This window comes from Delphinapterus leucas, chromosome 14 (genome assembly GCF_059928025.1).
Source record: "Delphinapterus leucas isolate spDelLeu-1000000601 "Yukka" chromosome 14, BTC_Dleu_Yukka2, whole genome shotgun sequence".
NCBI lineage: Eukaryota > Metazoa > Chordata > Mammalia > Artiodactyla > Monodontidae > Delphinapterus > Delphinapterus leucas.
This window is the reverse complement of record NC_143142.1, coordinates 3,305,031-3,331,252: the sequence shown is the minus strand read 5'-3', so window position 1 is coordinate 3,331,252 and position 26,222 is coordinate 3,305,031. Positions and strand designations below refer to the sequence as shown.

The 26,222-nt window shown below is 44.1% G+C and overlaps 1 protein-coding gene across 8 annotated transcripts in view; it reads left to right on the top strand.

The window, feature by feature from the left end:
- GLT1D1 (glycosyltransferase 1 domain containing 1) overlaps window positions 1–26,222 on the top strand; it is a 148,421-nt gene that overhangs the window by 6,312 nt on the left and 115,887 nt on the right. For all 8 annotated transcript variants that reach the window (XM_089894349.1, XM_089894348.1, XM_089894346.1 and 5 more), the window contains exons 2-4: window positions 9,027–9,175; window positions 14,081–14,186; window positions 21,887–21,938. In XM_089894349.1, the coding sequence (XP_089750475.1) occupies window positions 9,027–9,175; window positions 14,081–14,186; window positions 21,887–21,938 (307 nt within the window). The remainder of the gene's footprint in view (window positions 1–9,026; window positions 9,176–14,080; window positions 14,187–21,886; window positions 21,939–26,222) is intronic.

The following is a 26,222-nucleotide window of genomic DNA, read 5'->3' as shown; positions in this document are numbered from 1 at the left end:
TTATATGTATACATATATCCCCTCTTTTTTAGATTTCCTTCCCATTTAGGTCACCACAGTGCATTGAGTAGAGTTCCCTGTGCTATAGAGCGGGTTCTCATTAGTTATCTGTTTTATACACAGTAGTGTATACATGTCAATCCCAGTCTCCTACTTCATCCCATCCCCCTGCTCTATTGTGTCTTAGCTGCTCCCCCCTGGTCTCTGCATCCCCTGCCTCCGCTGATTAGCAGCTGTTTGAACCTGCCCTTTGGAACTCAGGGAAGGTCATGGAGGCTGCAGCGTATTTCCTACAAACAAGAAATGGGGGACACAGAAAGGCTTCTGACCCAGGAGCCCCCCAGGGTCCTGCTCAGTTTCAGAAACTGCAGATGGACATGAAGTCAGTGGGAAGAGGCTATTTCCTTTCCTCCCCCGATGTAATCATTGTCGGTTATTGTTTTCATTTGGCAAATATTTATTATTGAGCATCTCTAGTGGGCACAGCGCTGTGAAGACCCTGGGCGTGGAGCCAGGGAAGGACAGGTGAGCCCTGCAGAAGCCAGCAGCCATTGAGCCAGAGAATTTTTAGCACATCAGCTCAGTGCTAAGCCCTGTCATTTGAAAGAAGTTTCCAGCCTTCTAGCACGAACATACGATTACACAGATTATTTAATTACAGCATGATCAGTGCTAGGAAGAAGTGCTGGGTGGTAAAAGTATGTTCGAAGGACAGACCTAGTTCTGGGGCGGGGGGTCTGGGAGGCTCCCCTGAGAAATAGTTTTTTCTTTCTCATACAGTTTCTTTTATTGAGGTATAATTCACATACCATAAAATTCACCCTTTTAAAAGCATCCAAATCAGTGGTTTTTAGTATATTCATAAAGTCACACACCATTGCCACTATCTAATTTCAGAACATTTTCAGCCGTCTCAAAAGGCACCCCAGACCCATTAGCAGTCACCCCCCCCCCCCATGCTCCCTTCCCCAGCTCTGGGCAACCACTAGTCTTTCTGTCCCCATGGATTTGCCTATTCTGGACATCTCCTATAAATGGAATCATATGCTATGTGGTCCTTTTTGAGGACTTTACATAATGCATCAGTACTTAATTCTTGTATAGCTGAATAATAATACATCCCGTTGACGGACATACCACATTTTGCTTGTCCATCCATCAGTTGAAGGACATTTGGGTGGTTTCCACTTACTGGCTACTATGAATAGTGCCGCTGTGAACATATGTGTATGAGAAATAACTTTTTAAGCTGGGGTTTCAAACCTGCAGGTTAGCTGGGTGAAGAGGGAGAGAGGTTGGGAACAGCATTCCTGGCCAAGGGACCTGTATGTGCGGATGCCCTGAGGTGGGAAGGGGCTTGTGGAGTTGAGAAGCCGAGGCAGCTGAAGAGCCAGCAAGAGAGAGCAGCTGGCCTGGCCGGCGTGAGCCGAATGGTTGCCACAGTGAAGGTTCTGGATTGAATGCTAGCAGGATTGCAGAGTGAGGGACTGAGGTGGCGACATAGGGAGGGAGAGTATAGATTCGAAAATGATTTGGAAGGACCTGGGATGATGCAGCAGAGGAGAGACAGGATGTCAGAGATGCTCGTGGAGCTCTGGTGTGTGCTGCCGAGTGAGCAATGGGCACTTCTCACTGTGTTACTCAACCGAGCCTTGGGTCCACGCGCCCGATGCACAGCAAAGCCAACCTACTGACACCAGGTTGTGGTGAAGGAAAGTACGGTGTTTATTGCGGGTGCCAAATAAGGAGAATGGGCAGCTCATGCTCCAAAGACCCAAACTCCCCAGTGGTTTTCAGGGAAGTGTTTTTAAAGGCAACATTTGGGATGAGGGCTGCAGGGTGCATGCCTTTCTTTTGATTGGTTGGTGGAGAGGTAACGGAGTGATGTTCTGGGAACCTCAGTCCTCAGGGTCCACATGGTTACGCTCAGTGTGTAGTCACCATCCTCCACCTGGGTGAGGGGTCTTAGTTCTTGCAGAACGACTCAAAGAGATGCATCACATTGTTATCTGTATCACTTCAGGAGGATCTAGGACTCTGTTTTATCACTGAGCTATTGTTTCTTTTTTTCTTCTTTTTTAAAAAATTTTTCCCTTTTTATTTGTTTTTGTTGTTTTGAACTATTCTTTCTTGACTGCTTCTACTCTGTTTCTGTGTCCCCTCCCTTTCCCTAATTAGTGACTTCTTGAGTCTACCCTTTGGAATTCAGGGAGAGTCTAGGAGACTAAAGCCTTTTTCTCCAAACAAGAAACGGGAGACAGGGAGGGGCTTTGGGACCCTCTGAGGTCAGAGGACTGTTGCCGTGGAAGGGATGGAGGGGCATGGGGGAAAGATAACCCGCTGTGGTCGGAGATTCTGATGGCTTACAAGGAGCTAGATGCAACAAGTGGATTTTATATCAGCGAACAAGAAAGAGTCTAAGCTGCTGGTCTCTAATCCTCGCAGAGATTTTCAGCCTCACGGCACTGAAAACCCAACCCCAGTCGGCCTGGGCAAGGACTGGGATTTCGCGGCTTATCCTATAAAAAGTCTGGAGGTGGCGGGGGCTTCAGGTGTGATTTTGCAGCTAAGAGGACATGGACAGGAGTCAGTGGCTCTCTGTGTCTTGGGTCCACTTCCCACTCCTGTCAGGTTTTCTTTCCTAGCACCTCCCAACCCTACGTCCATCCAGTTCAAGCCCAGCAAGAAACAGTGAGTTTGAGTGTCTGAAAGTGCAGCCCCAGGCCCCAAATTGCATACCCCGGGATGGGAGCGTACATAGGTGGGGTGCTCTGGTTGGATCCAGGGGTTGGGTGCTTCCCGTTCAAATGAGTGACGGGGACGTTCAAGGCTGCAGGAAGCGGGGACATGGGAATGGATGCTATGGAGGCCACTCGTTTCAGAGTGAAAGCTTTACTGATTCTTATCAATAAAGGCAAGGGGAAAAGCAGACCTGTGAACTTTTGAAGACTTAAGGGAATAACAAACATTGTTGGCATCGAAGGAGCAGGAAATAACTTGCAGGGGAGGTGGTTAAAATTGGGAAGTTTTTTCACAGAAATTCAAATACCTGGCTTCTCTTGGCGAACTGGCAGAACTGGCCACCGTGAGACGGTGTCTGCATGGTACCCGCTGTCTAGAGCTGAAGAGGATTTAATCCAGCTTGTTCAGACATGAAGGGAGCCGCATGTGTCATTTAAAACGTTCTAGTAGTCACTTTAAACAAAGCAGAAAGAAACTAAATTAATTAAGAAGTTAAATTAATTTTACTAATACATTCCCATGAACTCAGTATATCCAAATATCATAGCAGCATGTCATCAGTGCAGAAATTACGAATGCGCTGTATGTATATTTTCCACTCTGCACCACTCTGTTCAGACTTGCCATGTCCGCAGCGCTCCGCTGGTCCACTTTGCCTTATTAGACAGTGCAGGACTGACCCCTGCAGATGGGACCTTTCTCTCCCGTTTGGTGGGGACTCCTCATGCCTTATGGTCCCCACCGCCTCCCGTCTCCCCATTCATCTATTTCAGCAGTCTGAGCTCAGCAGACATTTGGGTTTGAGACCTGATCTAGATGCTTTGCCTGTTTTGTGATTGTATTTTTGCTTCCTTTTAAAAAGAGTGATTTCCTAACAGTAATTCTCTTGAGTACGGGAATCCCATTAGAATTGCATTAAAAAAGTAGATACACTTTACTGTTTGCAAAACACACCCACAAAGATAATATGCACGGTAACACCATGTCCTGCAAATGGGTTATTATCTCATTTCATTTACGGAAGGGCAAGGGAGACAGTGCTCTGTCCAGTTTACCTTTCCGAACTGGGGCTCACGGGTTCATGCGGGCATTGCATTCACACAAAAGCCTTCATCTTGCTGAGCTCCACCATGGATTCAAGACCAGCATCGTTTCTTTTAACATATCAGACATTTTTGAAATATCGTCAGAGGGTAACATTTCACAGCTCAGCACAGGTGACTTCGACCCGCCAGTGACATGACACTGTTTCCCCCCCAGGTGAGCCTTGGTTGACATCACTGGGCTGCCAGTGGGTGCTGTGTCCTGTGAGAAGCATTGCTCCCAGCCAGGCGCTCGCACTCAGAGGCCCACAGCGTGGGACGGCCTTAAGGAATATTAGATTCCTGTTTCCCACCTCAGGATCATGCAGGGGCTCACGGCTATGGAATGGAATGCAATTCGTGTTGCCTGCCCTATCTTTTTTGTTTCTCTTGCTATCTTTTTTTTTTTCTTTAATCAAGACATCATAGTTTATGGAAATTCACATAAGTTAAACACAAATGATTAAGCCTCTTTGTGTGCTCAGTTAAAGGGGATGGATTTCAGCCAGGTGGAAGCAGGTAGAGTCCCACTGAATCTTTGAATCTTGGGTCAGGGGTGTGCAAGGAGCTTCAGTCAATTCCTGGAACATGCTCAGAGTCTCTTAATTTATTGGAGATGCTTTCATTCTCAAAATAAATAAATAAATAAATAGCCTTCCTTAAGCCAAATAAGCCAGAACTCCTGGGACATAATAGGTGCTCAGAGAATTTATTAGTTGAATCAAGTTATCATTCACAGAAGTGATGCTGAAAGCTCGGCCTCTGTGCACCACCGCTGAATCAAAACTCAGAGACAGAGTTTTGGGTGAAGTAGAAAAGGGTAGCTTTATTGCTTTGCCAGGCAAAGGGGGACACAGCGGGCTCCTGCCCTTGAAACTGTGTGTCCCAATCCAAACTTAAAATTGGGAAGTTTTTTCACAGAAATTCAAATACCTGGTGAGGAGTTTTATAGCAGTGGTTCAAGGATGGGGTTGCTGATAAGGATTCGGGTGTGTGCAGGGCCTGCACTCCTTTAATCTGGTCTCAGGTAGAATCTCCAACCAGGACCCTGCCCCCAGGCCGCACTACTGTGTCTTGACTTCTCCTCCGCTGTCTCTGCATCTCCACCCTTCCCTGATTAGCAGTTGTTTGAACCTGCCCTTTGGAACTCAGGGAAGGTTGTGGAGGCTGAGTGAAGCCTGTTTCCTGCAAACAAGAAACGGGGGACACAGAAAGGATCTTGTGCCCAGGAGCCCCACAGGGTCCTGCTCAGTTTCAGAAGGAACCAGGACAGAGCAATTTAAAGGTGTTACAAGTCAACTGGAAAGAAGGCTCGAGTATCAGTCCATAGAGAATTAAGATTAAAAAAAAAAAACTATTTTGGAATATTAATGAGATCATAAAGCTAGTGTTGGGCTTCCCTGGTGGTGCAGTGGTTAAGAATCCGCCTGCCAATGCAGGGGACACGGGTTCGAGCCCTGGTCTGGGAAGACCCCACATGCCGCGGAGCAACTGGGCCCATGAGCCACAACTACTGAGCCTGCGCGTCTGGAGCCCGTGCCCTGCAACAAGAGAGGCCGCGACGGTGAAAGGCCCGCGCACCGCCATGAAGAGTGGCCCCCGCTTGCCGCAACTGGGAAAGCCCTCGCACAGAAACGAAGACCCAACACAGCCATAAACAAACAAATAAATAAATAAATACATACATAAAGCTAGTGTTGAAATGCCATTTGAAAATAGGTTTAATAAATCAAGAACGAGCTGTTATCTGTACCTAACCACCCCCATCCCATATGCCCTACCCTATAGATTCTGCATCAACCAGAAATCTCTCAGGTATGGATTTCCTAAGTAGAATTCAAATTGTTTCTTTTCCATTTATCAGCACCTTTTTATTTTTGACTTCTCATTTTAAAGTTTTAAGAAGATGGAATAACAATTATTTAACCCATCCTCTGAAGCACATTACATCTTTAGTTTTGCATGATGTGTAGTTTTAGGCTGAAACGAGCTGATAGCTAGACAGCCTGCAGGCTTCTGTCCTGGCTCTGCTTAACAGTTAGTTGCCATCAGCATTTCCAGACGAGTTTGGGGGTGCGTGCGGCGGTGGCAGTGATTGGATCAGCATTAACAGTGGAAATGATAAGATCAAGATACTCAGCATGCTTCAAGAGCAGAAGCCAACTCAAGTCTCCAGGCCTTAGTTTTTCTTTCTTGGCCCAGTGACAGCTTCAGTCTTGTGCATTTAATTTAAAACACAAAAGAGAAAACAGAGAAAGAGAGAGAAAATTTAGCATTCCCATAGTAGAGTAGGTGAGGATTCTCACCATATTCCCCAGAGTGGGTGCGGGCTTGAGGATTTGAATCTAACGTTTCTTCAGAAGTCCTTAGTTCCCCTGAGGCTCCCACGGTGTAAGCAGGTTGGTCATTTTATGGTCATTTTGCTTAAAGATTCTAGATCCTTCATTCTTCTGTGTTTACTCTTATTATTTGATACACTATTGCCCCTAAGTGCAAGCCAGCTAATCCATCTGGTGTTCAGCTGAAGAGTAACACTCTTTATTATTGCTGGAGTTAGGGGGAAAAAATGGCTATATTGGGTTTAAACTTTGTAGTATAGTATCTTCTAGATGATTTAAGAGATTTTCAAGGGTAATTTTAAGTGTCCTTGATGGCCACCTGTGTGCTGATTTTGTGTTTTTTTGTTTTTTCCAATTTTTTTTTTTTTGGAGTATAGTTGATTTACAATGTTGCATTAGTTTCAGGTGTACCACAAAGTGATTCAGTTCTCTACACACACACACACACACACACACACACATTCTTTTTTCAGATTCTTTTCCATTGTAGGTTATTACAAGATATTGAGTATAGTTCCCTGTGCTGTACAGTAGGTCCTTGTAGGTTATCGATTCTGTAATAGAAGCACTAAGTACGATATGACTGCCTTGTTCATATAACTGCATCCCAGAGTGACTGTGGCAGCGATGGGCTCGGAGGACAATGGAAACAGTGAGAGAGACGGCTGTGTTAGCAGCAGGGGCTGTCAGATTTCACCGAAGGGAGCTGGCATTGGGGAACGTCGGGATATGGTCACGGGGCTCAGAAGACATGATGCGTTGCGTGTCCTGCAGGTGGAAGGGCTGGACTGGAGCTAAGGGTGTCAGGAGTGGGATGCACCTGGCTGTGCAGGGGATGCAGGCTATGAAGGGTGCTGTGTGCTAGGCTAGGGCGTTTGGACTTGATCCCAGAGACACATTCAGCCATTATTTTATTCAGTAAGCAAGACAGATCCAGGCCCCATTCTCATGGAGTTGACATTTGGGCTGACTACCCCAAGCCATTTGAGGTTTTTTGTTTTGTTTTTTAAATTTTTTTTTTGGCCGTGCCATGCAGCATGCAGAATCTTAGTTCCCCAACCAGGGATCAAACCCGCATCCCCTGCAGTGGAAGCACAGAGTCTTAACCACTGGACTGCCAGGGGAGTCCCCATTTGAGGGTTTTAATGAACCTGGTTGGATTGTTTGTATATTCACATGCACCTCAAACAATTTTAAGAGATAATATAGGGCTTCCCTGGTGGCGCAGTGGTTGGGTGTCCGCCTGCCGATGCAGGGGACACGGGTTCGTGCCCCGGTCAGGGAAGATCCCACATGCCGCAGAGCGGCTGGGCCCGTGACCATGGCCGCTGAGCCTGCGCGTCTGGAGCCTGTGCTCCACAACGGGAGAGGCCACAACAGTGAGAGGCCCGCGTACCGCAAAAAAAAAAAAAAAAAAAAAAAAAAAAAAAGGTAATATATGCATCTGGTCAAAGAATCCAGCCATGCAAAATGGTCTGTGATGAGAAGATAATCTCTCCCCCACCCTGGTCCCTGGTCCTCTTTAGACAGAATCATTATTATCTATTTCTTCTGTATCCTTCTAGAGATGTTCTGTGCACACATACTATATATGCACAAGGTGTTCTTCACCTTTTGAAGAACACTTCATTAACAACGTGTCCTCTTTTCATTAACAATGTGTCTTGGAGTTCATTCTAAATGACTCAACAGTGATCTGTACTCTTTTCATGGCATCAGACCTGAGTACCTCATATGCGCCATAATATGACTGGTCCCCTACTGACGCACACTGAGGTCAGTGTTAGTCTTTTTGCTACTTCGGATGTAGCCTCGGTGATTATTCTTGGGTGCATGTTTTGCACTCATATCCAAGTGTGTCTTTGGAATCAGTTCTGAGAAGTGGAGTTGTTTGGTCACAGAGTTTGTGCATTTTAAATATATTAGCTGTTTCTACTTTGCCCACAGAAGAGGTTGTGCCAGTTTACCCAGTATAGGAATGTTTATTTCATGAAGCCATAGGCAGACTCTTGTTCTTTACAGATTTTCTACATTAAAAGGATGACTGAAGTTGATCACCATTTCTCATATTTAAAAGCCCAATTGTAGGGTTTTTTTGTTTTTGTTTTGTTTTGTTTGTCATGGACTGCAATTTTATGGTGATACCTATTTTTCTATTGGGTTGTTAGGGTTATGAGAGTTCTTTACATATTAAGCAAATTAGCTTCTTTCCTTTTGTACGTGTTGTAAATAGTTGTGTTTTTTCCCCCCAGTTTCTCATTTGTCCTCTGACTTTGCTCATGCTATTTCTGCCATTCAGGAAGTTCCTTTTTGGCTTATCGGATTTGTATTTTAGATTTCTGTTGCAAGGAACTGAACCGGGATGAGAAGAAAAGAGACATATTTGAAAGATATTTGGGAGGTAGAATGGAAAGGCCATGGAGTATTTCTTGAAGCTCTGATAATGGGTGACTTTTGAATTCTTGATGAAAAACTGAGTCACAGATGCCTAAACACAAACTTTGAGAAACACGAGGAAAAAGTGAAATCAAAGAATTAAAGAAGGGAAGGGAGCTTTCTGGTGCAGCAGATATCACTGGAAGAGGCCGTGGGTGCCTCATGAGTCAAGGCTGCCAAGCCTTCCTGAATTGGCCCTTCATCCTGCTGGCCTCGGTGCCAGTCCCAGTCCTGGTGTCTGAGACTGGTGGATGAATGTTATTTTAGGTGGATTGTCTCTAAAGGACAATTCAGAAAATATGTAGTATTAACTTCTGATTTGACTAATCTTTGGATTGGTTTTCAGTTTTTACCACAGCAGCAACTTGTGCCCTTTTAATGTTTTTCTCTCCTGTCTTTTTCTTTCTCTGTGTATTTTTTGATAAAGGGACCATCTAGAAGCTGCGGGTCACGTGTGTATTCTGAAAAATGCCTTGGACTTTGAAAGCCCATCCGAAATCTCCAACTTCATCAAGGCTGAGAGCTTGGAGGCAGCTATGGCTCTTCATCTATATAGAGGGGGTAGACTTTTGCCAGGTAACCCCCCCTTCCCCAAAGGTGGAGCCCTAGCAGTCACAAAACCAGAGCGCCTGCGACTTCAACTTAAACATCGATGAAGCGGCTTATCCCTGCTCAGAAATGGAAGGGATACAATCATCTTTTTGCTTTGCTCTTCTAAACGGAGTAGTTTTCTAAAAATGATGTAACTACACCAATTGAGAATGGATGCATATATACTGAAGCTGTTTTTACGGCATGAAGAGTCATTTTTTTTTTTACAATTTTTTTTAAAAAATTAATTAATTAATTAATTTTTGGCTGTATAGGGTCTTCATTGCTGCGCACAGGCTTCTCATTGTGGTGGCTTCTCTTGTTGCGGAGCACGGGCTCTAGGCACGCACGGTTCAGTAGTTGTGGCACGTGGGCTCAGTAGTTGTGGCTCACAGGCTCTAGAGCGCAGGCTCAGTAGTTGTGGTGCATGGGCTTAGTTGCTCCACAGCATGTGGGATCTTCCCGGACCAGAGATTGAACCCCTGTCCCCTGCACTGGCAGGCGGATTCCTAACCACTGCGCCACCAGGGAAGTCCCTACGGCATGAAGAGTTTTATCCTGAATGTTTTTGATGTGTATTTCTTAATTCAAAGTCTAATTTTCAAAAGTTAAAAATGTGACTCTTTCACAAAATATAGAAGTGAGCACATAGGACAGAGTTTATTCAACTGATTTATTAATGAAGAAACTACTAAGATACTAAAGCCAGTTTAAAGAGCATTTGAGGGACTGAGATTTTTTTTTTTGAATTTTATTATTTTTTTTATACAGCAGGTTCTTATTAGTCATACATTTTATACACATCAGTGTACACATGTCAATCCCAAACTCCCAATTCATCACACCACCACCCCCAGTTTCCCCCCTTGATGGCCATACGTTTGTTCTCTACATCTATGTCTCTATTTCTGCCCTGCAAACCGGTTCATCTGTACCTTTTTTCTAGTTTCCACATATATGCGTTAATACACAATATTTGTTTTTGTCCTTCTGACTTACTTCACTCTGTATGACAGTCTCTAGATCCATCCACGGAGGGACTGAAATTTGAATAGGCTAGGATTAGGTTAGCTGCAGAACTGGTTATGTCCAGCAGGGCAATCAACCGTAAGCTTTGGGGCTTTCTTTTCTTTTCTTTTTTTTTTGGCCGTGCTGCATGGCATGCGAGATCTTAGTTCCCCAACCAGGGATTGAACCCATGCCCCCTGCAGTAGAAGCTCAAAGCCTTAACCACTGGACCACCAGGGAAGTCCCAAGGGTTGCGGGGAGCTATCTTTTCTACTGGTGTGTTAGTCAGGGTTTTCTAGAGAAACAGAGCCAAGAGGAAATATAGATACAGATGTAGATATAGATACACACACACACATATGTATGTGAAGATTTATTATAGGGATTGGCTATGTGATTATAGAGGCTGAGAATTCCCACAGTCTGCCATCTGCAAGCTGGTCACCCAGGAAAACCGGTGGTTTCATTCAACCCGAGTCTGAAAGCCTGAGAATCGGGGGGCTGACGGTGTAAGCCCCAGTCTGAGTCTAGAAGCCCAAGAACCAGGAGTGGTGATGTCCGAGGGCAGGAGGCGATGGATGTCCCAGTTTAAGCAGAGAGCATGAATTCACCCTTCCTCCCCCTTTTAGTTCTATTCAAGCCCTCAACGGATTGGGTGAGGCCCACCTGCATTGTTGAGGGAGATCTTCCTTCCTCAGACTACAGATTCAAATGCTAATCTCTTCCAGAAACATCCTCCCAGACACATCCAGAAATCATGTTATACCAGCTCTCTGGGCCTCCCTTAGACCAGACAAATTGACTTCTAACATAAACCATTACAACTGCAGCAAAATGATTGGCATCTCTGCCTGCAAAGTGTTGGATGCAACTGCACAGAGCATGAGCTCTTAATTAATAGTAAATACTGAGGTCAAACAACAGTACCTTCTCTTAGAAAACGAATCCACGGGGACCTTTAAACACTGCTTCTGGGATTCCCTGGTGGCGCAGTGGTTAAGAATCCTCCTGCCAATGCAGGGGACACAGGTTCGAGCCCTGGTCCGGGAAGATCCCACATGCTGCAGAGCAACTAAGCCCGTGCTCCACAACCACTGAGCCTGCACTCTAGAGCCCGCGAGCCACAACTACTGAGCCCGTGTGCCACAACTGCTGAAGCCTGCGCACCTAGAGCCTGTGCTCCGCAACAAGAAAAGCCACCGCAGTGAGAAACCCGCGCACCACGACGAAGAGTAGCCCCTGCTCGCCACAGCTAGAGAAAGCCCGCGTGCAGCAATGAAGACCCAATGCAGCCAGAAATAAATAAATAAAAATAAAACAAAAACAAAAAACACTGCTTCCTTGGACCTCGAAAGGATGTGCATGCAGTCATCCTCTTGGCTTTAGCTACAGTTTTTGGATATTTCTTCTTAACCCTCCCAAGGCCAATTTGACTTCACTGAGAGCCCAGTGGCCACCGAGTAGAGGCAGGGCAGATAATTTTGTTGTTGAGCCGTGAGTGGCTTTTTCCAAATATGAATTAAATGACATGGCAGTGGCAGCTTTTCAGGAGATGGTATGTCACTTGAGGCCCCAAATTACCCACAGTAATCACCATACGGGGATAGCACTTCACTTAGCAAAATGTGTCAGCTTCTGAAATTTTCAGACGTTTCATTGCTAAAGGTGACTTCCTGTTTCCCTGCACTGTATCAAACCTTATTTAATCTTCCAGCTCTCTCTCTTGCTTCCCACACCATAGGAAGTTGGACCCTCTCTTCATATGCAGGCCTTACTTTGTGTATATATATATATATATATATATATATATATACACACACACACACACACACACACACATATATATATATATATATATTTTTTTTTTTTTTTTTTTTTTTGCGGTACGCGGGCCTCTCACTGTTGTGACCTCTCCCGTTGCGGAGCACAGGCTCCGGACGCACAGGCTCAGCGGCCATGGCTCACGGGCCCAGCCGCTCCGCGGCATGTGGGATCTTCCCAGACCGGGTCACGAACCCATGTCCCCTGCATCGGCAGGTGGACTCTCAACCGCTGCGCCACCAGGGAAGCCCTACTTTGTATATTTAAGTGCATAACTTAGCGATCTTTCCACATTAGTGCTTACGCTGAAAACCGGTCACTCCCAGTAGCTGGCTGAGAAGAAAATCTCGTGGTTTCCTGAACCTGGCTTCTTAATCAGACACTTGATGCTGCCTGTTCTTTTAGGTTCAAGCCTAAAGCATGTTCTCAACAAGAAACAGGAAGAGATTAGTCAAAACCTTAATTCCCCTTCACCGTGTAACATATTCATAGATTCTGGGAATTACACATGGACACCTTTGGAGGCCATTATTCTACCTACCACAGACCTTTCTCTGGTCCCCAAAGATTCAAGTCCATCCCACGTGCTAAAATCATTCTCCCCATCTCAGCATCCCCCAAAATCTAAGCCCATGGCAGAAGAGGAATCATCTCTACCACACTCGCCTTTCCATGTCTGCCTGACTGTTTAGTATTTGTGGAAAAGGTCACACCAGTCCATAGTAAGACATGCAAACAATATAAAGTGTTATAGAGAGAAAAGAAGTAAGTTTCTCTCCTGTTCCAGATCAGTCGCCTTCCGGGTTCCTTCTTTTTTCTTTTGGCCACACCGTGCAGCTTGTGGAATCTTAGTTCCCCAGCCAGGGCTTGAACCTGGGCCCTCAGTGAAAGCATTGAGCTCTAACCACTGGACTGCCAGGGTCCCTTCTATAGAGGCAACAGCAGCTAGGTTTTTTCTGTTTATCTTTTCACAGGTGTTCTTTGTACAGAGAAATGTATGTTTATTGTTTTCCTACACACATATTGTGTTAATCAAAATGCACTTGATTTTTTTTTTACTTAAAAAAATTTTTTTTAAGTTTTCATTTGAGTTTTTTACTCACAGCCTTTCTGTACCTCTTACGTGTTATTGGTGTGCTTAGTAGCTAAAGGCTGAATTCTTCGCAGTGAAGTGAGAGGCACTTCACCAGAAAGAGAAAAGATAGAATCTGCTCATTTGCGTGACAAACACTTGTAAGGCAAATACAAGGAAAGATCTGTACCTTCTCCACTTACATATTGAATCTCAGTAGAGCTGGCTTGTTTGAGAAACCCCAGTATGGACTGAAGTTAGATCTGGTCTGTTTAGTGGTTTGCCTTTGCTCTTTTGAAATTTTTATTGACCTTTGGAAGTCCTTCCAGGGAGCCCTGTGTGATGAGCACACTGTTTAACTTGATCTGTGCACGCGTGGTGCCTTGTGAAATGACCCAGCCAGGGAGTGTGCCTTCCATCAGCCCAGGGCCCTTCATTCAGAATAAACATGCTCCCGGGGGGAATCCTTTTCCATTTGACGCACGCAACATCTCCAGTATTTTTGGTTCCCGTATATTTGTGCCCTCCACGTTCTATCATTGCTGCTGTACTGTGTGTGCCTGAAGATACAGTCTGTGTCTCTTTCCTCTCCCTCTTGGCTCCTTGCCAGCACGGTGACGGTTACTATGAACAGCAGATCTGAATTTGAAGCCCTCTTTTTCTGTCATAAGAGCACCAGTAGCTCCAGATTAACCCATTTCCGAACGATACGCTTGGCTTTGATAGATGGAGGCCAACAACATTTTTCATGTGTTAAAATTGAAAGCAAATTGATTTAAAATCGTCTTGTCTCACGTGATTAACCCCATGTCATGTTCTTAACAGTGACACCTGTTCTATTCAGAAGAGCTGTGGGTAAAATTCAACAAACAACCAAATATGCCCCCTACGTTGTGGGAACTTCAGTTTTTGATATCGTCGCTTTGGGTTGGTTACCAAGGGGTGTTTCCGAAGGTAAACTGTGCTTTGTTAATTATCCTATTTTGCAGGTCATGGAATTCCTTTTGGAATCATCTTTGGTGGAACTGATTTAAATGAAGACGTTAAGCAGGGAGAAAAAAACAAAGTGATGGGAAAAGTCCTAGAAGAAGCCAGGTAAGACTTAAGAGAATTTCACAGGAGTTAAGCATCTAACCCTTTTGGTTGAAATTCACTGACACACAAAGACAGAGGAAACCAGTAGTTTGGGAGGTTTACATCTTTCCATGTAGAATCAATTTCTTTCTTTTTGTTCATCTTTCCTTTCATTTGGTGCCTGTTTATTTTGCCACAAGTAGTCACTGTAAACAAGTTATTGCACTTGAATAGTTCTTTGACTACAGTTAATATTGGATGAACGTGCTTAGAATGTTCTGAGTGGTGGAAGAAACAGAATTCTTGCTAAGGGATGAGATGGATAAACTCAAGCTTTATTAGCACACAAATTGGGGTTGACTTTGCATCAGGTTTGCCCAAGTAGAATATTTTTTCCAGTTTCCTTGAGATACGATTGACGTGCAGCCCTGTATAAGTTTAAGCTGTACGACATAGTGATTTGACTTGCGTACTTGAAACGATTATCACAGGAAGTTTACTGAACATTCATCATTTCGTATGGATACAAATTCAAATAAATAGAAAAAAAAACCCTTTTCTCCTTGTGGTGAGAACTCTTAGGATTTACTTGCTTAACTTTCACGTATAACATACGGCAGCGTTAATTATATGTATCACGTTGTACGTGACATCCCTAGGACTTATTTATCTTACACCTGGAAGTTTGGACCTTTGGTTGCCTGCATCGAATTGCCCCTTCCCCACTCCCCGCCTCTGGTCACCACGAATTGGATCTCTTTTTCTCTGAGTTTGTTTGTTTGACTGGTTGGTTTTGAAGTATGATCGACCTACAACTCTATGTTAGTTCCTGTTACACAACATAGTGATTCAATATGTGTCTACATTTCAAGATGATCCCCACGATAAGTCTAGTTTCCATCTGTCACCATACAAAGATGTTACATAGTTACGTACTGTATTTACTGTCTGTCGATCTATGTGATTATGTTAACTTGCTGTTCTCTGAGTTCAAGCACATTTTAATAACACTGCCTTTTTACTTCCCCACCCTGCTCCCCCCAGCATTTACTGGTTTTGATGTCGTACTTATTTTACATCTTTTTGTTTTGCATCTCCCTTAACTATGTAGATTGTGGTATACAGGTGATTTTCCTACTCTTTGTCTTTTAACCTTCCTACTAGCTTTATACATGGCTGATTTACCACCTTTACTGTATGTTTGCCTTCACTAACAAGATGTTTTCTGTGGTAATTTTCATGTTTCTAGTTGTGTCAAGAGGAATCTCTTTGACGTGGCTCTTAACCTATATGGGTTTCTGGGCTATATATAAACCATTTGTGAGAGCAACCAGCGAGTGGGTTTCTCAGTAGGGTCACTGTGGGTATTCTGGGCAGGATAGTTATTCATTGTGGGGCTGCCCCGCATGTCCCAGACTCTGGACACTGCGTGTCCACAGCACCTGCTGGGTACTGCAGCAGTTAAACACACCTGCCCACATTTCTAGCCCCTGGGATGGGAGTTATTGCCCCTGCTGAGAACCCAGAGCTGTACTTCCCAACCTTCTTCATGTCGAGGCATTCTTAGAAAATGATAATATCTGTACAGCATTCTGGAGTGAACTGGGAGGCTTGGTGGGGAAACAGAACCACCCCATTTTCTCTTTATAATAATCACAGTCATAATAACTAACATCATAATAAAATACAAATCCTCTCTGTTCATATAAAAATTGTGAAAAAAAGAGCTAATGAAATCGAAAGAAGAAATATACATGCGTACCCAAAGCAAAGCAAAGCACTCTTCTTGGCGGGCTTTCTGGGGTGATTCCACGGAAGGGTTGACGTGGGTGGATGTGGTCTCTGCCCCCCGTGCACCCACCGGCTGCTGCTGATTCAGTCTCACCTGCCATCGAATCACCCTGAATTCAGAGCTTACCGACAACCCAACCAGTACTGTTGAAGCATCCTTTCAACTCTAATAAATTTTTGAATCATTGTGGGGAAAAAAAAAAACAAACAGGTGATGAATTTTTAAAATGTGGAAACACTACTTATTAATTTTTTAACGACTTTACTGAGGAATGATTGCCATGCAAAAAGCTGTACGTAATCAACGCACACAACTTGATGAGTTTGGAGATCAGTGTACACCTGTGAAACCATCATCACAATTTATGCTGTAACCACATCCATCACCTCGAAAAGTTTACTCCCACCTTCTTTATTTTTATTATTTTATTTTAATTTTTATGATAAGAACACTTAACAGAAAATCTACCCTCTTAGCAAATTGTTTACCTACAGTATTATTACCTGTAGGCTCTCTGCTGTACAGGAGAGCTCTAGGGCATGTTCATCTCGTACAACTGAAACTTTGTGACCTTTGACTAATACCTCCCTGTTTTCCCCTCCTTCTGTTTCCCCCTCTCCCAACCCCTCCCATGCTACTCATGCTTCCATGAGTTTGACTACTTTAGAGTCCACGTGTCTGTAGAATCATACAGTATTTGTCCTTCCACATCTGGCTTGTTTCCCTGAACATAAATATGTCCCAGGTTCATCCATGTTGCTGCAGATGTCGGGATGTCCTTCTTTTTTAAGGCTGAAAAGTATTCTAGTGTATGTGCATGCCACATTTTCCTTATCCATTCGTCTGTTGATCGATATTTAGGCTGCTTCCATGTCCCCAGTAAGTGGCCAACCATGAATTTTCTTTTTTCTTTCTTTTTTATTATTATTATTATTATTTAACATCTTTATTAGAGTATAATTGCTTTACAATGGTGTGTTACTTTCTGCTGTATAACAAAAGCTATACTAACCATGAATTTTCTGTGCTCGTCTGTAACCCTTGCATGGCTGAGAAGCCGTGGGAATCCAGACTTCTTCAAGTGTGTGTAACTGTCGCATTTCTGATCCACACCAAGGACAGAACCCCAGGTTCTATTTCGCAGCCTAATTTTTTTGTGGGGAAAGATAGGTGTCAATCTTGCCCCTTAAAACTAGGGTTACAAATAGATGGCATTGCATTTCAGGACACTGCTTCTTCCTGAAGACTTCCTGGACATAAATGTGGAAACGCAACCTTTTTAAAATAGAGTACGCTCTGCGTACGTGTGTGTGTTTTACAATAAATGAAGGTATTAAAAACAGTGTTGGCTCACCTCGAAAGGTGATCTATCATTATAGGTTTTCTTCTTCTTGTTGTTCTTACACCCTAAGAATTTATTGCCTTTAGATTCCTGCAGTTTGTAATGCACTATCTCATAGAAGGAAAATCATTCTGCTTGGGAGAAACAATGTGGAATGAATTCATCTTATGATATTATCATTAACATTATTCATTGTGTTGTTATTAAAACACACATTGATTTTTTTTTTTTTTTTTTTTTTTTTTTTTTTGCGGTACGCGGGCCTGTCACTGCTGTGGCCTCTCCCGTTGCGGAGCACAGGCTCCGGATGCGCAGGCTCAGCGGCCATGGCTCACGGGCCCAGCCGCTCCGCGGCATGTGGGATCCTCCTGGACCGGGGCACGAACCCGTGTCCCCTGCATCGGCAGGCGGACTCTCAACCACTGCGCCACCAGGGAAGCCCCACACATTGATTTTTATTTGGGGATATTGATTGGAGTTAGTGGGCAGGGAAGTTGCATGAATCACAGATTTCTTGTCCGACACAATACAGCATACTTTTCTGTAGAACAAAGCATTGAACTTGTCTAGCTTTATAACAAGTGTTTCATTTAAATAGTTACATTTTCCCTATAAGGTATACTTTTCAACTTTTTTAGTATTGAAAACTTTTCCTGTATGGTATAGTATGCGAACTTATTTTAGCATCCACTTTTTGGCTTATGAATATTATAATATGTATTTGGTAGTTATAAACACCAAAATTAAATAAGGAGTATTTGAAATTTGTGGAAATTGTTTAGTGAAGTCTTATCCAGGTGCATATTAGAAAAACTTAACATTGTTTTAACTTTAACTTAACATTAGCAAATGAGCAAAAGAGAGTTTGTATGAAATGAATTGCCTCACAAATACTCTCACGATTACGGAATCAGTGGCACGTGAAGCTACTGTTTTGTAGGTCAAAACTGGTTGAATGTTGGTAATTTCATATGCTTTTTCAGTGTTACTAAAGATGTTTTTGACAAACAATTCTATGTCAACGTAAGTGTGTTTTGAAATGGCAGTGTTCAAGCAAAAGTGCAAAAGTGGTACTTTTATATTTTTCCTAAAAAATGTGTTACTTTATTTTTATGTTACCTTAAATAGTATTTTATTTTATTTTTTATTGAAGTATAGTAGATTTACAATATTGTGGTACTTTCTGCTGTACAGCAAAGTGATTTCGCTTTACATATATATATATATATATATATATATATATACACTCTTTTTTTTTTTTTTTTTGCTGTACGCGGGCCTCTCACCGCTGCGGCCTCTCCCGCCACGGAGCACAGGCTCCAGACGCGCAGGCTCAGCGGCCACGGCTCACGGGCCCAGCCGCTCCGCGGCACGTGGGATCCTCCCGGACCGGGGCACGAACCCGCGTCCCCTGCATCGGCAGGCGGACTCCCAACCACAGCGCCACCAGGGAAGCCCTATACACTCTTTTTAAAATATTCTTTTCCATGATGGTTTATCTCAGGATATTGAGTATAGTTCCCTGTGCTGTACAGTAGGATCTTGTTGTTTATCCATTCTATATATAATAGTTTACATCTGCTGACCCCAACCTCCCACACCATCCCTCCCCCAACCCCCCTCCCCCTTAGCAACCACCAGTCTCTTCTCTACATCCGTGAGTCTGTTTCTGTTTCATAGATAGGTTCGTTTGTGCCATATTTTAGATTCCACATATAAATATCACATGGTATTTGTCTTTCTCTGTCTGACTTACTTCACTTAGTATGATCATCTCTAGGTCCATCCGTGTTGCTGCAAATGACATTATTTCATTCTTTGTTATGGCTGAGTAGTATTCCATTATATATATGAACCACATCTTCTTTATCCATTCCTCTGTCGATGGACACTTAGGTTGTTTCCATGTCTTGGCTTTTGCAAATGGTAGAAATGTGTTATTTTAAATATCTTTATCTTCCAAGGATCTTTGGGCTAGAGACTCTCTTAAAAGGTTATCTATTAGGTGGGTGTAAAGCCAGGCTCCCTGTTCCTATATGAGCAGCCAGAAGAAAGACCGTGTTATCTGTGGCCCTGGAATAAGTGGCCTGTCTTTCAAGTTAGCTCCAGTTCACCCCTCTGACTCCGAAAACATTTTCACATGCACCTTTGAGGAGAACCTTCCCAAGACTCTCATCCTTCCCTGCCATCTTAAACTGACGCTGTAGCTCCTGCTGATGCCTCATCTTGGGTTCTGAAATGAGCAGGACGTGATGGTGGGGACGGTCACATGGGTGGGGGACAGTCACAGTCAGCCGCCGGGCTGCCGTGCACACAGAGTCCGCTCCGCACACCTGGGACATTTTCCTGCTCTTTTCTCCCCCTCGCCACCCATCCCTCCCCCTCACCTGCTTCCTGTTGGAATTTAAGGCAGAACTGTTCCTTCTCTTACTTATACACGTATACAGGCAGCAGGTATTTTTGCCCGTCTCCTGGGTGCCAGACACTCCAGGGGCTTGGGAGGTGGCCATGAACAGAGCAGCGTTCCAGCCCATGTGGAGCTGACATTCTCACCGAAAAGTAGAGCATCACGCTTGCCAGATGAGTGGCTGTTCATAAACGCCGTTATGGGGTAAATTGCTTGGTCTTTGTGTTATTGACCTTATTCTTTGTTTGATGGCTGTTCTCGCTTTTGGTGTCTTTTTTTTTTTTCTCAAAGTTTTAGGCTGTCAAATAATTTGTTCACTGGCCACGTGGGGCGCCCTAATGTTTTGCACAAGTCCCAGTAGTGGTGTTAGTACTAGTAGAAAATAATAATAGTAGATGTTTATCAGATGTTAAATGAATTAGGGACCAGGAACTGTGACAGGCAATTTACATGCATAGTTTGTTCTTTGTTTGATTCTTAAGTTTCTCATTTTTGCAGACTTCCACAAAGGAAGGCTTCTGCACTCTCCTTGAAGTTGCTATTCAGTTGCTTTTCTCTCCTTTTTATCCTCGTTTCTTGGAGTAAAGTTGATGCCCTCAGAATACAGTTTATTTGTGTTTCTTGCCAATGTTCGGGGGACGTGGAGAGCATCTCATAAGTGATGCCAGTAGTCCGATCCCTGCTGGGCTCAGATGCAAGGTCTGATGTGGTCTGGCCCTGCTTGCTCACGTTTATTCTACCCAAAGGGAAGGATTCCGTATTTCTCCCTTAAGTAAGAGGCATGCGATTGGCTGTGTCTGCGATTGGTGGCTGGTTTGGGGAGAGTGAGGAGGGGGAAGAAGGAAGGCTTGGAGAAGACACAGGCAGCGGGACGTGAGCTCCCCTTTCCAGGTCATAACAGTGGGGAGGAATCATCTATTAACGGTTCTTTTTTTCTCTTTCTTTTTTTTTGGCCACGCCAGGTGCCGCTTGCGGGACCTTCGTTCCCCGACCAGGGATAGAAACCGGGTCCCGGCTGTGAAAGCTCTGAGTCCTAATCACTCAACCGCCAGGGAATTTCCTATTAATGGTTCTTGGTTGCAACAATTTTCTATTTCTACCACTCATACATTTCTTAATTGGAATTCTACTATAAGGAAGAGTTGTCTGTTTGACCCCATTTACTTATTCAGTTATTTAGTTACATCAACACGGACCCATGGCTATTTATTTTATTTGACTCTATGGGTTACCCATCACTCCTATTACTTATTTTGGTGCCCAGATCACCCCAGCCATGGCCATTGGAGATATTTTGAGTTGACTCCTGCATCCTCTTGACAAGCCCTTGCCATGTTTTGAGCACTTTCTTACTTTCTGGCCCCAAAAGATATTCCTGGTTCATTCCACGTGTACCCAGTCCTGCTTCTGGAAACCGCCATTTCTCGATGAATGGGGACATTCAGTAAATCTTGAACACTTTTGCCTAGTTTTCCTTTGGCAAAGCCAGTGGACCGGATCACCTGCCCCTGAATATTATCTAAGTTCCTTGCCTCTCTAGTGCATCTTGTTTTCTGTCTGTTTTTTAAAAATAAATTTATTTATTTTATTTATTTTATTTTTGGCTGCGTTGGGTCTTCGTTGCAGCGCGTGGGTTTCTCATTGTGGAGGCTTCTCTCCTTGCAGGGCGTGGGCTCTAGGCTCACGGGCTTCAGTAGTTGTGGCACGTGGGCTCGGTAGTTGTGGCACGTGGGCTCAGTAGTTGTGGCTCACGGGTTCTAGAGCACAGGCTCAGTAGTTGTGACGCACGGGCTTCGTTGATCTGCGGCATGTGGGATCTTCCTAGACCAGGGCTCGCACCCGTGTCCCCTGCATTAGCAGGTGGATTCTTAACCACTGCACCACCAAGGAAGTCCCTCTGTTTTCTGTCTTTATCTCTGCTTCCCTCACCTTCCCTGAAGGAACAAGAAACATAGGAAGTTTTGAGCTTCATTTGTTCATTTTCTGCAGACAGAACTTTTTTTTTTGGATGTGAGTGGAGATGAAATCTACCAGCCAATGACCACGACTAATAAAGATTGATCGCACCATAAATTCAGCTACTTACCTGTCTCTCACAATTTGTTCCAAAGAGCTGTTTCACAGTCATGTTAATTAGATTCTGCCCTAATCATTTTCATTATTTTTGCTCACTTTCCTAGATTCGCTGTCGCTTTCACAGAGTCAATGAAGGAAACGGCACAAAGGCAGTGGGTACGTGTTCATTTCACGTTTTGATTTGGGTTATGCTGGCAAAGTTGCAGGATCAGAGAACAGAAACGCAGTTTTAGTAGAGTTGACATGGTTCCCATCGGCACCGCCCATGGTGGCCACAGCAGTGTGTTATGTTTCCCATATGTTGATGTTTTTTTATTTGGGTAGATACTCTTAGACCGTCACTGATTTTTTTTTGTTGTTCTTCTTGAATTGCAAAAATAGCCCAATAGCCAGCTCTTTTCTTTTTTGTTTTTTTGTTTGTTTTTGCAAATCTCTCTCTTTTTAAAAATAATTATTTATTTATTTGATTGTACTGGGTCTTAGTTGCGGCAGGCAGGCTCCTTAGTTGCGGCATGCATGTGGGATCTAGTTCCCTGACCAGGGATCGAACCCGGGCCACCTGCATTGGGAGCACAGGGTCTTAACCACTGCGCCACCAGGGGAGTCCCCGCCAGATCTTTTCATGCTTTGTCTGTTTTCATTTTATGTGCTCAAATGGGATGATTTACGGACTACACTGTAAATGTTGCAGCATCCTTATACACGTTGGGAGTAGCAATCCCTTAGGTGGCAGCTGGAGTTTCCTAGGCTGGACTCTTTATTTGAAGGGCTTTAATGAGTAGAGGGCTTTGTAGCTCTACAAGTTAATGCATTTATTGACTTTTAAACTTCATTATGACTTGGGGGGGGTGGGTGAAATGAGCTGGCAGGAATCTGAATCCTCCGTGGGGAGTTCTGTAGAGGACTTGTGGGGCTGGTGTCTGCAAAACTAAAGAAAAGGCCAGCTGAAAGGTTGCTTTCCTCCGGTGGATCGTAGGCACGATGCTGTTTTCTCAGATGGTGACCCCTGCAGTGCCCCTGGGCCACCAGCGTTGCTGGTCCTTGTGCTTTACCAGCAAACCGTTGTGCACAGCACTTAGGCCCTTGTCATCTGGAGGCATTATTCCTGTTGGTGGCACTTTACAGGCTATCTTGAGCAAAGGCCCTGGTGCAACGTTGGGGTTGCAGACTGAACCAGCCATGTCTTAACACAATTTTTTATCTGAAGGACTGATAACCAAACTATGGTTACTCAGACTTGGGCATTTGGCAGTCATTTTCTTAAAAATGACTCAATTGAGTGAGTCACTTCAAGAAAAACGACGGGCAGTATCTATTGCCAATGATATCATTTAAATTTTATAGCAAAAATTAGAATCTGGTGAGCCACCAGGAAGTGGACGGCTTCCCCTTACATCCTTCCCTGATGAGATCAGTGGTTGTGTTAACAAAGGTGAATTTTGTTTTTTTTTGGATGCTGTGTAATGAAATGGTTCAACCTTTGCGAGATCTGCGTCACTCAGTGAACCAATATTTTTCAAATGACTAATACGTGGCATCACAGAATCATGCATAGATAACAGATCCATCAAAGTGCAAGATAGACCTATGGATTCGAATATATCAGGGTATGATATAATTTCAGGTTCCATATTGCAACTAACCTTTAAGAAGCTACCATTTGTTGAGTTTTGGTGTCATGTCCAAGAGTAATACCTATAATGATCTGAAAAGGCTCCTTAAAGGCCCACATTAAAATATTCCTCCCCTTTCCAACCACCTATCAGCAAGAAGCAGGATTTTCTTTATACACTTCAGCCAGAGCAACATGTGGAAACAGATTGAATAGAGCAGCAGATGTGAGACTCCAACTGCCTTCTGTTAAGCCAGACATAAAAGAAAGCTTTTCCCTGCTGAAGCAAGTTTATCCTCCATGATTTCCCCCCCTTTCCCTAACTTCTCAGTTTTAAATGTCACCTTTGTCTGTAAAACCTGTGGCCCTCCAAAACTGGTACAGATGTGTTCACTGCTGTATCAGTTATTTTTGCTACATAACAAATCACCTCAAACATAGTGCCTTAAGACAGCCATTTATCATTTATGCTTTGTGTTGTCTGGGCATTTCTGGCCGGGGTCAGCTCAGTGGGACTGGGTGGTCCAGCATGGCTTTGCTTACGTGCTGGGGCCTCGGCTGGGATGGCTGGGACAGTTGGTGTCTCTCTCCGTGTGGTCTGTCGCCCTTTATTAGGCTCAGCGGCAGGAGAGATCAGGCACCAGTGCGTGAGCAGGCTGCAAGCTTCTGCCTGTGTGCTGTTTGCTACTGTCTGTGGGCCAGAGCAAGTCAAGCACGGAGCTATAGCCTCTTGCTCCTTATGGGGCGATCTTCAGGGTGGCCTTAAAAAGCAGGGGTGCAGGGAGGGAGCCACTGATTAGGTCCATTTTAATAATCCGCCACACTTAGTGCTTATCCCTTGAGATTGTAACACCTATTTATTGATTTATTTATTTATTTTTGGCTGCGTTGGGTCTTCACTGCTGCACACGGGCTTTCTCTAGTTGTGGCAAGCGGGGGCTGCTCTTCGTTGCGGTGTGCGGGCTTCTCATTGCGGTGGCTTCTCTTGTGGAGCACGGGCTCTAGGCGCGCGGGGTTCAGTAGTTGCAGCACGTGGGCTCAGTGGTTGTGGCTCGGGGGCTCTAGAGCATGGGCTCTAGAGGGCAGGCTCAGTAGTTGTGGCGCACGGGCTTAGTTGCTCCGCAGCATGTGGGATCTTCCCGGACCAGGGCTTGAACCTGTGTCCCCTGCATTGGCAGGCGGATTCTTAACCACTGCGCCACCAGGGAAGCCTGGGGTTAACTTTTCGATGTAATGATGAGAAAACTGCGTTAAATGCATAGACCAGCTACGTTTTGGGCAGGCTTGCTGGCAGTGGTGAGAATACCCAGCAGTGTCCTGTCAAAAGATCTTTTTTTTTTTTTTGTCTGCGCCGCGCAGCAGGTGGGATTTTAGTTCCCCGACCAGGGATTGAACCTGGGCCCTCAGCAGTGAGAGTGCAGAGTCCTAACCACTGACTGCCGGGGAACTCCTGGAAGGATGATCCTACATGTCAAGATTAAGTTGACCATTTGCCTGTCACTCAGGAGGTCAGCCACACCAAATCTACCCTCATCCTAGGTTAGCAGTCTTTGTTTTCAGACAGATGCTTTTCCAAATATAATAACAAGGCATTTGAAGAAAGAAATGGAGAAGTCGGCAAAAATTGTTTTGTCTTGGATGATGATGTCACAGGCAGCATCAAGAAAGCTCATAAAAGAAAGGATGAATTTGTTTTTATTGTTTAAAGTGGTGGAGGTTAGTTATTAAATTCGAATGTGAACCTGTTTTTTAATACCGCTTTAGTACTTTTTTTTTGGTGGATGATTTTTCAATAAAGTTCAGCTCAATACCTTTATCTGATTAGTTTTTGCAAATGAAAACTGTGTAGAAACAATATAAAGGTTCATTGTTCAGCCATATCTATGTAATGCTTTGAGATGGATTTTTGTGGAGAGACTACTGGTAGTTACGTGTTCGGAACAGTGATGCAGTTTTTGAGTAGTTAAGTTTCATGCTGCAGTATTGAACTGCCACCTTTTGTTTTTAATTTTCTCCTTCATTTTGGTGAGCAGGCTTGGCTCAGTCCAAACTTAGTTAACCCTACGTAATTATTATCAAACCAGAATCAAATTCCAATTATCCCAGATTAGAAAGATTTATGGTCTTTGCTTCTTACTGCTTTTGTGGTTTCATGTAGAGTCTGTATAGATAAAGATAGTTTTGAGCATAAAATCCGGCCTAAAACTTGTTATTTTCTCAAACTTCATTTTTATAAAAACACAGGCTCACTCTTGATGCCAGTACTGTTAATAGAAATACAATGCACCCTACAAAGATGAGCCATGGATGTAATTTACAATTTTCTGAGCGTCCCATTTTTAAAAGTAAGTGGAAACAAGGAAGATCAGTTTTAATAATCTGTTTTACTTAATCCACCTCCCCGAGTTAGCCAGCCTGCAAAGGATAAGGGTAAGGGTACTCTCCCCAAAACTGCCCTCACTTTTGACACCAAGGGCAAGTTCAGGGGGTCCCCATCACCACCTTCAAGTTTGAGAAATGGCTTGAAGGACTCAGAACTCACGAAGAGTTACACTCGCTGTTATGGTTTATTACTGGGAAAGGATACAGACTAAAATCAGCCAAAGGAAGAGACGCAGGGGCTGATCCTTCATCGCCCTCTCCCTGGTGCAGTCAAGACATTTTACCCTCTGGCTGTTGATCTATGACCATCTCAACCTCCCGTTATTGATCTGAGACATATGTACGGAGTTTTGCCAACCTGGGAAGCTCACTGCGTTTGGTGTCCAAAGTTTATCCTGGGGCTTCATTGCATAGACTTGATTGATTGATTGTTTGCACACAGGGTT